Here is a 12,839-nt window from a genome sequence, read left to right as displayed (position 1 = left end):
GTGCTTTATTGAATACACTGTGGCAACAAATAGAGTTCACTTTGGTCCTTATTCTGCAACCAGATCAACACTAACTCACCTGGAACTGCACCAGGGCATGTTCTTCTAGGAGGTGTATTTAATGACCATTGTGAGAGATTAACGAGCTGCCCGAGGGGTGGCATTCATCTGATTCATGAAAATATCTCTATTTGACATGCTTTGTGGTCATTGGAGAAACAAATACTCACTTACAGGAAACGATTCCTATCTTCCAGAAATAGACAATTTAAAGTGTCTGTTTCTGGCTTGTGGCTATGAAGTGACCATAAAGTGGCAAGCTTAGATGTAGACATCTGCACTGTAGTCCTCTTAAGTTCATGAATCCTATCGCATGCATCTTGATTTGAATTATAGCATAAATACACATTCATAACTATCTTTGCATCTTTCTGGCTTCATCCAGTCACACATGAATTCACCAGTGAAAGCACTGAAGTAGGCACAGCTACATTCATCCTGAGTGTGTGGTGTTTTAGCTCACTGTCTGTTTGGAGTGCATTAGAAAGGCAGTTTATGCACAAGCGAACTGTGCATAACATTTGGGATATTTCACTTTCCAGATTGTATTTCTTAATTCTAGGTATTCATGTGAAGTAGTCATTCAAATCAAAACAATGAGATGGAAATGATTCTTTACTCTAGAAGGATTTGTTTCAGTTCTTTGGGCATATGTCCCATGAAATAACCAAATATGTTGTTTTGACATCAGAACTGGTTTTCCTCACTTCTGTTTTCCATCTCTTAGAGTGCCTATCGAGTCTTCACTAACAGTACATGCTTGAAGCATATGATTCTGAAGATCCGTAGAGATGCTCGCAATTTTGAGCGCTATCAGCACAACAGAGACCTGGTAAATTTTATCAATATGTTTGCTGATACCCGACTGGAGCTTCCTCGTGGCTGGGAGATAAAAACTGACCAGCAGGGCAAGGTAAGAGTGCCAACAAAACAGATCACTTGTTTAACACAGGACATGGGGCTACATGATTACCAAAGGTTCCTTCCTTCTTGACTCAAAATTTGTGGGGGTTTGGTTTAAACAACACAAGCAGCAAGCACAGTTTACTTAAAAGCAGAGAAAAGCTTCAAGAGCAAATGTTTTGAAGCATAGTGGTGACCCCTAGCTTTCTGTGGAATTTTTTATGGGTTCAACATTGGACTATTAAAAATAGTTTAAGTCATAGTTTAGATCTGTCATAACTGCAAAATTTGGCTTTGCCTCCAGTGAAGCTTTGCTAAGTGACTTTTGGAACCACTAAACAGGCTAAAGCAGTGTTCCATTCTTTTCTCTCTTGTTTACCACATGGTCGTTACGCATGATTTTGACCTACGTAGCTTCAGGTATTTGCCAAGAGCTATTCTAGCTTTGACTAAGAAAGTCTTGTCATTTACAGATGTCTTATATGGGCTGTACCTAAACAGGGTATTTGTGACACACAGTAGCCAGTGGTTTTCACTTTATGATCCCACAATATCACCACAGTGTTGCCAGTCATCTTACAAAAAACCATTGTTCCCCTGTGTTTCAGTCTTTCTTCGTTGACCACAACAGCCGTGCTACCACCTTCATAGATCCCAGGATCCCCCTGCAGAATGGCCGTCTCCCCAATCACCTGACTCACAGGCAGCATCTGCAGCGACTTCGTAGCTACAGCGCTGGAGAGGTAACTGTGCTGGTATCAATGCAGTTACTTTTGACAGCAGTCGTCTGTAGAACTAAAAGCACTCCTTATCTTTGAAATGCATTTAAACAGAATGTCATGTGGATTTTTGTCTTCCAATGGAAGTAAGGGATTTTTTTCTTTCTGAAGGGTTTATCTCAGAGCTTGCTGGTAGTGCAGGTTCATACTTTGACTATTTTCAGAATAAAATAAGAAACAAGTAAAACTAAATAATGGAAGTGAAATAACGACAAAAAAAATTTTAAAAGAAGAATCTGTATTTGACATCCTAGTCTTGCTTAAGTGAAGTCATTGTTTTTATAGCCTGCTGCTTCAGCAGCTTCAGATGTTTCTTCATTCCCCACTGTGACACTGTGCTCTGAAAAGATATCCCTAGCAGTAGTGTAGTAATGTATTTTGACGTTTGCTTCCCTAGCTTTCAACCACATTAAACATCTTTCCTGTGTTTCATGGGGGTGATTTGTATCACTGAGGGCCATGGGCAGGATTGATAGAAGCATAAATACTGGGTTTGTATTATGGATTTAAGGAGGAAAAAGGACCAGCAATCAGATTCTTCATGTAGCAAAACTGTGCAGTTGAAATCTGTAAAGATTGAAGCTGAACAGCAGTAAAGATTAAGGATCTTCCTCTTCCAGAAAAACATCTGGGGAAATGCTTGTGAAGTTAACATTGGGATTTATTGTAGCAGGACCAGCCTGAACACCTCCCACTGCCAAATGGGGTTGGGATCAGGAAGTCAGAACTTCAGAACCAAAGGCAAAGCAGGCATGAGTAGCTTGGGTAGATTTCCCCCATCTTGGGTGAACACAGCAATATGTTTTCTGAAGACAGAAGTGTATCAATGGATCTGTTTCAATCACATCTTCTCACCAACTTAGCAACTTCCATCTGCCAACAGCCTGCAGTTTAGTATTGCTGTTGTGACTAATCTGTTGACATGAATGTGAAAGTCACCTACATGCTGATTCATATTTGGGCCCATGCTTGCCTGGGACTTGCTTACAATTTCACCATATCAGGGACAGAAACACCACTGAGCAACTCAGGTTACCTAAGCCAAAACATACACTTGGTTTTGCAAGTGCTGTCAAGGCTAACAGAGAACAATTTGCAATAAACCCAAAATATCAAGTACAGGGGAGGGAGTGAAAAGCATTGAATATTTCTGAGTAATGATTCTCTGGGGAAATTAAAAAACTGTTAATTGAGGCCACTGATTTGGCATGATCAGCCAATGAAACAGATTTCTGTCTCGGGAGCCATCACTGCTGGCGCCTTCATCCCACCGTCTTGGTGGCCTGGATCTCACAGTGCTTTTGCACCCTTGTCATAATCAGTAGCTTCCACTCTGGAAGTACTACTCCTCCACTGGAAGGACTCCCATTGTTTTACAAGGACTTTTTATTGGTGCCTAAAAGCCCACCATTTTCAAGGTGAAGATTCAGCCCTTTGCAACTCAGCCCATTTATTAAGAGCCACATGGTCCATGGCGTTTCTTCCAAGTCTATTTGGATGCGCTTCTATCCTATAAATCATGTTTGTAGGGACACACTTGGGGCTTTGTCCTGGCCATGTGTCAGCCGTCTGCAGTCCAGCTGGTTTCTTTGCTGAGCAGGTGGTGTGGCCTCTGGAATCCATCACCAGGACAGCAAGAAGGACCAGGAAAGACAACCACAAGTTTTTAACATTATGTACAAATATCAGTTGAGCCCAAAGGAGAGCAGAACAGTGCAGTTCCAATCAGGATAGCTTGTGGGTGCCAGAAAGGATACAGAAGAGAGCCAAGGTAATGAGAGATAAAACTCCCTGCCTTGGCACACACACCTGGCATCCTGCCCAAGTGCCAATGTGAGTTGCCAGTGTCATGTGGACTTCCCAGGGACTTTGTGACACTGACTGATCAGTTGAGGAAAGAGCAGATGAGCCCAAAGTGGGAAAAAGGAAATATCCAGCTTTACACACTCGGTGGTGGCTCCAAGGTGAGTCACCATAAAGAAACGGTGATGGTTCTAAGAGATTGTGATCTTGGTACTTAACAGTGGACAAAAAAGCAAATGTAATGTCTGGAATTCTTGGAAAATAGATAGAAAGATCTGTTTAATCTGGGAGAGGACAGGCATTACAGGAACTGAGTTTTGGTAGAAAAAGCCAAAATAATCAAAATAAGGCAGGGTTGAAATTCAGTGACAGTAGCTAACCATAGGAACTGACGATTTCATGGGCACTGGGTCTCCATTTCTTCATACTTTCAGGCCAAAACACCATGCAAAAGCCAGTTTTATCTTAGTCACCAACAAGTTTCAAAGCTCCCTGTCCAGGGCAGTGCAGTGAATTGGCTGTGGTGCTGGTGTAAAAGTGGTCATCTCCAGCTCTCCCACCTGTCTCCTAAATCCTTCTAGCTCATCAAAATGTGGCCTTCATTCCTGGCTAATAATCCATGGTGCTGAGCAGAAAACCTTGCAATACTAATAAAGAATTATTTTTTATTATTTCAAATATACTTTTAAAACTCCCTCATGAAACTGGAACATAAAAAGATGCTTTCTCAGACATGGCGGTTTCCTTTGCTTTATGGTATTTAAAATTCATTGTCAGTAGAGAATAGAAAAAGCTATTGCATAGCTACTATAGAAGGCTCGCTGTTGCTTCCAAGTACTTTTATTCAAGGCTTACCTCAACTATTAAGAGGCCAAGTGAAGATGAAACCTGCCCTTTTTCCCCTCAATCTCCATACGGTGAGCTGTGTTTTTAAATGGCTGTGCATATAATAGTACTCCATTTTGCTCCAACAAAGCATCCATTACATAAATCTGTAATATTTATGCTTTTCTTTATGTTGAAGTATTCTCCTAAATGAAAGAGCTCTCTAAAAACTTTTGCTATCCACCTGAGTAGATTCTTGATTTTAAATAGTATTATATACATATATTTGACAAAAATGCTACAGATTCTTTCATAAGCACTTATTTGAGGTATCAATCTTTTACAGGAAAAAGGTGATTGATGCTTCTCCTGGTTACCTGATTTTTGAAAAGCAAAGTTCAGGGAGCTGTACTGGCCACCAGTAAATAGGAGAACACAGGTCACCAAGTGCTTTGTTTCCTTCTGCTGCTGCTATAAACAGAACAGAACAGAAGCACTTTCCATTCTCTCTAAGAGACTTTCCATCTGCAATGGACATGAACATGTATGATTATAGGGTAGGGATTTTAAAGACAAAAAGAAGAAAGAAGCAGGCATCCATAATGAAGAGGCAAGAGTTTCTGGTTAGCATGAAAAGCAGAGGAGGTACTGGAATATAGCAGTATATAAATCTCCTTACTGACCCAAACCACAATGAGCAAGTAGCAGAATTGAAACAGGCAGGAGCTTCTCAAATCCAGCAGTGATATGAAACCCAGGAAAGGTTATTGTATCATTGAAAGGCTCCTGTGATAGTTTGGACTCTCCACTCTGGTTGCAACATCCCAATATCAATTGCAAAGCTGTTAAGCCTGCCATAAACTTGTCAGATTACCCTGCTCTAGATGAACCAGGTCACTAAATCGTTAACAGGGGTCACTCTTTTTAATTAGACAATAACATGCTTATCTAAATGAAATGATACTATCAAAAAGTAGACAACATGCTTGTGATTAAACATTGAATTGCAGCTATCAATTAATTGTACTGTATTAGCTGAAGATTGGAAAGAGGAGTGTTAGCAAAATGGAAGTTAATTGAACAGCTGGGAATTTTCCTCTTGTGTTGCCAGAGAAAAATTGTTTAGAGGTGTAAGTGTGTAAAGAGCATGATGCTGGTGATGAAGAGAAGGACAGCACCACAGCACGTGCAATTTATTATGGTGAGGTGCATACAGAACTAGATTCCTATAATCTAGATGACTTTAGCTATTAAACCAGAACTGGGGAGAAGGGAAGCGGGGAGTGAAGCCTCCTGTTCAGTGAAGGGCTGTAGACACTTTTCCTTTCAGAAAGATACCTGGGCCAGAGGGTAAAAGCTTCTTAAAACTGTGTCAGTTGGCCCATGGGGGTGTGTGAAGGAGACAAAGGAAGAAGATACAGCACAGCACGGAGGGACTTAGTGAATTGTGTATGGCCTGCTTGAAAGTTCTTCCTGTGTTTAAAGGTGAGAAGGGCTGGACCAAGGTTAGCACATCAGTCCATTAAATACTGTGGCCTGTTCTCTCTGACACTGGGATAACTGTGTTGCAGTCAGCAGAAGCACACCGATATAAAACGGGTGCAAGTAAAATCATGACTGAATGATGGAGTAAAACATTCACCATGCCCTTTCTCGTCAGTTTTGTGTCTTCAGTTACTGTATGTTTAATTAGAATCATTAAGATTTTAAAATTTTTAACCTGTGGATTGACATATATCAAGTGCATTGACTGGTATCTTGTTACATATAAATATCTTGTGCTTTATGTGCTCCAAAGGCAACTTGCCAGTCTTCTCGGCTTTCATTTGTATCCAGTTGGAAGACCTGGCATTTGGCCGTACTACTGAAAATGGGTTGGCACCATTTGCTTGGATGCAGAGCTAAGCATTTAAAACATTGGAGTAGGGGCAATTTCTTCCTGAAGCAGTTGCCAAGTACTACAATTTGTGCAGTGGAGAAAGGAGCAGCTATTAGCCCAATAGAATGGCAATTGGAATTCCTAACACATCTTGTCCTGATACAGGGTGTCCTCACACTGATTTTGTAGCACTGCTCTTCTGTTGGCTTCCCCGTGGCTATATTTTGGAGGAACACACATGAAAGAGAGGTGGATTCCTCTCATCTTGCACAAACCCCCCCAGAGTTACCCAGCAAGTAATGACTTACTGAAGACAGATTGACAGACCTCATTGTATGGCTTTTTATATCCTCATACCTAAGTGTTTTCCCACCTTTTAATGTATCTGTCTTCCTGACATGATTCCATTCAGTGGATGCTGTTTTTAGTGGCATTCTTTAAGTGCCTTACTTAAGTAGTAGAGATAAATTTCCTTCTTACCACTCTTTCTACCAGCTCTTCAGATTATGTTCCTTTTTCAGTGTATACAATTCAGCTTCTCTTTCTGGTTATGCAAGTTAGGCAACCCCTTTTTGCGACAATATAGCTCTTTTCTGTCCTGTGATCTACATAGATATACCTTCCTTATGTTATTTCCAATATTAAACTCCCCTTCAACATGTTGCATTGTTATGGTTTTTTTTTCAAATTGACATTGTTGTAAAAACCTTGAAGTAAATGCAGCTGTGCTAGAACAAGAGACTGTATGGTATTATAGAGACTTTTGTTGCACCAGAGGACTCTTATCACTGCAATACCTTTGTGAACTGGCATTTGATTCTGCATTCTGGTGTCTTCACTGCAGCATCAAAGGGATGTGATAGCTGCAGATAATGGTGTCCCTCCATTTGGGAGCACAGAATTACCCGACTTTTTTAAGTTGAAGTATAAAGCTGTAGTTTTTGTACAGTCTTTCTGTCCTTCAGTCACTCAGCATCACAGACCATTGTGAAGGTCAAAGGTGTAAAGATGAAAAACATTTTTGTTGACTGATGTGCTACCTATAGTCAGTTCTGATCATTCTTTCCCTTTCCTCTGATGCTATAGGCCTCTGAAGTCTCTCGAAACAGAGGAGTTACTCTGTTGGCCAGACCAGGCAATAGTCTCGTAACAGCTATTCGAAACCAGCACCATCACGAGACATTACCTCTGGGTAAGCCAAGTTTCCTTTTAATTTTCAAAGCAGTGCTCACAAAGATGCTTTTTAGAACATCTCATCAACCACATGCACTGCTTCATGTTGCCCTGTGCCTCACCAGCTGGCCAATGTGCCCCTGCACAGTCATGGTGATGTGACCAGGCCCTCTGTGGGGCCTGGCTTTATTTAACTGGTTACCCCCCAGTAAATAAAGCCTCTGTATTTTTTCCCCTCTTTCCCAGCTTACAATGACAAGATTGTTGCATTCCTACGCCAACCCAACATTTTTGAGATGCTGCAGGAGCGTCAGCCCAGCTTGGCCAGAAACCATGCACTCAGGTACTGCTCTTTTCCAGACTGTTGAAACGAAGTTCCAGGAAGGACTTCTGTTAGTGGGGAAAACCAAACTGTAGTAACTGTAGTACAGAAGATGAAGCTGGGCCTCATATGGAACTGTCACCAGTAACAAGTAGGTGTTGACCACCAGAATCTGTGTAGTGAATACAGTGATTTTCCACAGACACCCAAGAAGTAAGAAGAATCAAAATAACTATGGGCAAACAGTGACATATCTTATTTCCATTCTAAGTGTTACAGAATAGCAGCAACTCTGTCTTCACCTCCAATTATCACTTCAGTTTTCAGAAGATAGGTTGAAATTGTGTTTGAATGGAAATCAGCAGCAAAACTCCAGTAACTTCATCAGAACCAGGATTTTACCTCATGGTTGGATTTACACCCAGGCCATGGACATTGTCACACTAGATTTCATAAATAGGAACATTATGAGATAGTTCTACTCCTGCCTTCAATCTTTCTCACTTACGACTTAATGGAGGTCCTTTCCAAAGTAATCAAATTGTATCTTTCTTTTTCTTATGCCTATTCCTTTCCTTAGGTTTAAAAGAAAAGTGAAAACAGAACCAGAAGTCAGTATAATTTAAACTCATTCTAATTCCAAAGTTAAATTAATTGTTTTGGCCAAGGACCTAAGCTGACATTAGTTGGTCTCAGCAGTGCCAGTCTGACCAAGAATTTAGTGTGTGCTGTGCAGTAGAAAGTGTGGCTGCAGGACTAGTAAAGTAGGGAAGGGAGAGCAAAGGAAGGACCTTAGAGTTCCTGCAGTGCAGTTTCTGCTGATAGCTCTACTGGCTCACTGTTTACCTGTAAGGGCCAGACAAAGAGTTCTTTGGGTGTAAGGATTAGACTTCCTTCCTGGAGGATTTAATACATTCAAATAATATGAGGGAGACAGAACGAAAAATGCTCCCAGTATTCAAGATGTATGTTTCCGTAACTGAGAATTTTTTATCTTCGCCATCAAATTATTCCACACTACTTTTTTTTCCTCAGCTGTAATTTGAATTCTCATTTCTCAGAGAACAGATGATGCTTTTATCTCCTTTTGAGCAGAGAACAAAATTGACTAGTGATAGGGACTAGACAGCTTAGCCAGTACATAATGAGATTTGTAACAGGATATTGAGCCGTTTGCCTCCAGGTCATTGCTTTGATTATGCCTTAGGTCAGGAGCAATCCCAAGCCACTACCTAATGCTTATACAGCAGCTATTACGCAAACTCCTAGGAGACAAATGTCTGTCTTATACAGAGCTTGTTTCTGCAATACATTGCAGTCCTACCCAGCAAGGTGCTTTAGCACATCCTTAACTTGAGATAGAGCCCTTTTACTTGATACTAGAATAAATACTCTTGGACATGGCAGTGCTTAAGAAACACACTGACAGAATGGAATGTAGATCTGTATCTTCCAGGGTCCTGATCTGCTGATAGGATCCTATCCTGTGTTTCCCACTCCTTCTTAGCAGTCATTTAAACAACAAAATGTATGATTTTACACATACGTATATGTGTATTGTACGTATGATTTTATACGTACTGTATAAATTCTGTGTGATTAATTACTATCAATATATGTTAGTGTTATTTTCCAGATAGGCCTGTCAGAGGTAAAGGAAGTGGTATTGTGTCAAATTCTGTTGATCAAAGGTGGTGTACTAGTTGTAGCCTTAAACAAAAACCCCTGTCTGTCAGTGACCGTAGCTACGGCACTACACCTGAGCTTGGAGGACTAAGAATCATTCTGTTTTCTAAAATATGGTATAAAATCTGAGTGATAGAAATAGATTACTTTTCTGCAGTTTCTTCATGAGATTAGAAAATGAATCAGGCAGTTAAGATGCTTGCCATTTTTGTAAAGAGAGAAACAGGAACTGGAAAAATACCAAGGAAGAAGTCTGTGCTTAGTTCATGCCTTGATACTGGCATGATCTCTTCTTTGTCTTTTCTTTCTTCTCAGTACTATTATTTTTGTTTCAGGGAGAAGATCCATTACATTCGGACAGAGGGTACACATGGGCTTGAAAAGTTGTCCTGTGATGCAGATTTAGTAATTCTGCTGAGGTAAGCAATTTGTTCAAAAGCATAATGTCATTACTTATGGTACCAGAGAAGCTGGTTGGCTCTTTCTCATAATTGAAAAGACTTTGTTAAATCTTACAGGTCATTTGTAACTACAGCAGTATTTATTGTTACTGATAGTCACCCAAAATAATCCACCCAGTCTGTCAACTCTTACTTCTGGAAGGCAGCCTCCTTCAGTGCAGTAAGCTCCATCCCCAGCCAGCTGAATCAATATAGCTGTTACCATCAAGTAGCAGAGAAAAAAGAATCGGATCAGAATGTTTTCTTTTTATGGAAAAACTCTTGCTTGTTTGTTTGATTTTTAAAAAAGAGGAAAAACCCTTGTCTTAGTACAAGTACATAATGTAACTGCTTGTGAAATCACTAGTTTTACTACAGCAGTGTTGCCTGTGCACACAGGGCCATGGCACGCTAATGAAACCTGGATGCACAGTGCAGTGAGCTCTGTTTGGGTAATGTAGATAAGGCTTCAATTTTTATTGGAACCAGGGAGCTTGATCTTTAAGTCCTAGCTACTTTTGTTCAGCACAGATAAGGACTTATTTTATTGTCTTGGTCTTACATGGAAAACGTTGCATTATCCAGGTATTTTTGGTATGCTCTATAGCACTGCCTAATGAAAGAAGTTTACAACTGATGCCCATCAGCTTGATCCAGCTGGTCAAAGAGCTGAGCTGTATGAAAATGTATGACCCAGGAAAAACAACCTGGGAGACCCATGTGTGTATCTTTGCTTCTCACTGCTAATATGTTGAAGTTGTCCCTGTTTACTATATAGCCTCAGATGTAGATTAAGCCACTGTGTTAGCATGAAACATAGAATAAATTCATTTTGTTCTTCATTAGTGGTATCACACCTGATTTGGGAAACCTGTGGATTTTATGAATCCACAAGGTCGGAGGTGCACTCAGACTTCATGGGATGAATATGAACCAACTCTCTCCCTGTTGCTTTTTCCATGCAGCCTTTTTGAAGAGGACATTATGTCCTACATACCACTGCAGGCTGCCTTCCACCCTGGTTACAGTTTCTCTCCTCGCTGCTCACCCTGTTCATCACCCCAAAATTCTCCAGGTAAGGGGATGGGAAAAATTATACAAGATCTTGCATTTGTGGTATTTCTCCTGATAAATACACAGGGGCAGCTGACAGCCTGCTAATTCCAGTGCCCACTCCAAATCTGAGCCCAGCTGCTCTGTTACTGAATCCGTCACCATTGCTGTTATGTATCTGTTGATATGTTAACAGTAGCTGAAACACAGAGCTCAGAGATTGTCCATGTGAAACAAGGTATTTTCCTGCTTTTTGTGTAGTTGGAAAAGATAAGGATAAAAGAATGGTACACTCCAAACAGAATTCACTGACAGGGAAGCACATTCATATTCTGTGACAGCAGCGAAGAGCAGCTTCCAAATCGAAGGTGTATTATAATACTTCCAGTACCCTGGTAAAGTTCAGTCTCCTCCCTTTGGTGTTCCAAAGACTTCTGTTCTTCCCAAGTCACATCTATTTTAAGACCTGAGGTGATCATCTTGATCATGTAGTGTGACCTCCTGTGTTGAGCCCATTAACTTAGGTTTGACGGAAAGCGTATTTTCCAGAAAGACATGCTGTCTGAGAAGGTTATTTCCAGCTGTGGTATGTCTCTGTAGTTATTGTTTATGCTATAGAAATCTGAGGAGCTAATGTCTCCTTTATGCCAAGATATACAACCCCCAGCACAGTCTCACTGCATGGCTGTGTCCAGTGGCCATTTGGATGGAATCGACAGAAATGTGATCTGAAGAAATCCAGTTTTGGCTGAGCTTTTTTAAACATTCATTTAAATTACCTGGTTTCAAACAAAATTAATGGACAAGAGACATTCAGCTCTCAGAGGTGGCTGTGGAAAATTGGAAGGTTTTTCAATGTGAAGGTTAAGTCCTGAACCCTTGTCTGTAGGAGGACAGTGTTTTATCAGAACATCCTCTTTTCATTATTGGGTTTTAACACCATTGTTAATACAATTCCCCTCATCTACATTGGGGCAGGTCAGAAACAGTCTCCTGCAGACAAAATTCTAAGTATTTAGTGAGAACATGACCTAGACAATATTGAAACCACCGCACTGGTCTTTTATGTGTTCTTGTGAAAACACAAGAAGGGCAGATATTCGTTTCTGGCAACACACTGCTTGCTTATTTCTGCCACTGGCTACATAGCACATGAGAACACCCATTCTCTTATGTCCCGAGGGAAAAAAAAAGCCTTAACAGAAGAAGTGTCACAAGGGATTCTCTTTGCACTGCATGTAAATATGCCTCTCTGTTTTACCAGCAGAGACAATTAGTAATGTGCTTCCCTCCTGGCAGCCAGGATACTTTGTGCTCCCAATAAATGTGATGGGTGGGGTTTTTTGTGGCCTTCCTATGGAGAATTTTCTGCCAGATTTCTCATTAAAGGCCTTGTTTTTATTGTCTCCTGTAATGAGATAGGGAAATGGGATTTCATGGATCCATTCTTTGACTCTTTATGGCATGATGCTTATACAAAAGGACTAATCAGCTCCTTTGAGAATGCAGACTTCAAAACGAAGCAGGTTCCAAATTGCTGGAAATCTGCTGTATGTGTGAATCACAATAGGGAAATGTAGCATTTCTTGCTGACAGAAATCCTTTTTGATGCCACAAAGAGGGTTTGTGTTGATAGCTGGAAGTGTTTCATATACAATCAGATTAACACAAGGAAACCTGATTCCCAGCTTGGCTAGGGTGCTAGGCTCCAGTGAGAAGTGTTGCTTTGAGCTCCAGAGGTTTAATCCTGCCAAGTAAGGAGATCTCCCATACAGTGTAGAGGAGAGAGATCTCTTAAAAGTGCAATAGGTAAAGAAAAGCTAAATACCAATGCCCGTGAGAGGGAGTCATGCATGCCAGTCTTCCTCTGGCCTTTCTGATCCTTGAATTCCTGTCCAGATCAGTCACAGTTAAAG

At 40.7% G+C, this 12,839-nt stretch overlaps 1 protein-coding gene across 9 annotated transcripts in view; it reads left to right on the top strand.

Moving 5' to 3' along the window:
- Nucleotides 1-12,839, top strand: part of HECW1 (HECT, C2 and WW domain containing E3 ubiquitin protein ligase 1) — a 253,865-nt gene that overhangs the window by 199,114 nt on the left and 41,912 nt on the right. For all 9 annotated transcript variants that reach the window (XR_009966068.1, XM_062625356.1, XM_062625357.1 and 6 more), the window contains 6 exons: nucleotides 788-973; nucleotides 1,572-1,706; nucleotides 7,336-7,441; nucleotides 7,669-7,765; nucleotides 9,766-9,849; nucleotides 10,836-10,945. Coding sequence is in view for 8 of the 9 variants with exons in the window: in XM_062625356.1 (XP_062481340.1) it covers nucleotides 788-973; nucleotides 1,572-1,706; nucleotides 7,336-7,441; nucleotides 7,669-7,765; nucleotides 9,766-9,849; nucleotides 10,836-10,945 (718 nt within the window). In the remaining variant the exon portion in view is untranslated. The remainder of the gene's footprint in view (nucleotides 1-787; nucleotides 974-1,571; nucleotides 1,707-7,335; nucleotides 7,442-7,668; nucleotides 7,766-9,765; nucleotides 9,850-10,835; nucleotides 10,946-12,839) is intronic.

This window comes from Pezoporus occidentalis, unplaced genomic scaffold (assembly GCF_034315485.1).
Source record: "Pezoporus occidentalis ecotype Australia unplaced genomic scaffold, CSIRO_AGI_Poc_V1 ctg28, whole genome shotgun sequence".
Lineage (NCBI taxonomy): Eukaryota > Metazoa > Chordata > Aves > Psittaciformes > Psittacidae > Pezoporus > Pezoporus occidentalis.
This window is presented reverse-complemented; position numbering and strand designations above follow the sequence as displayed.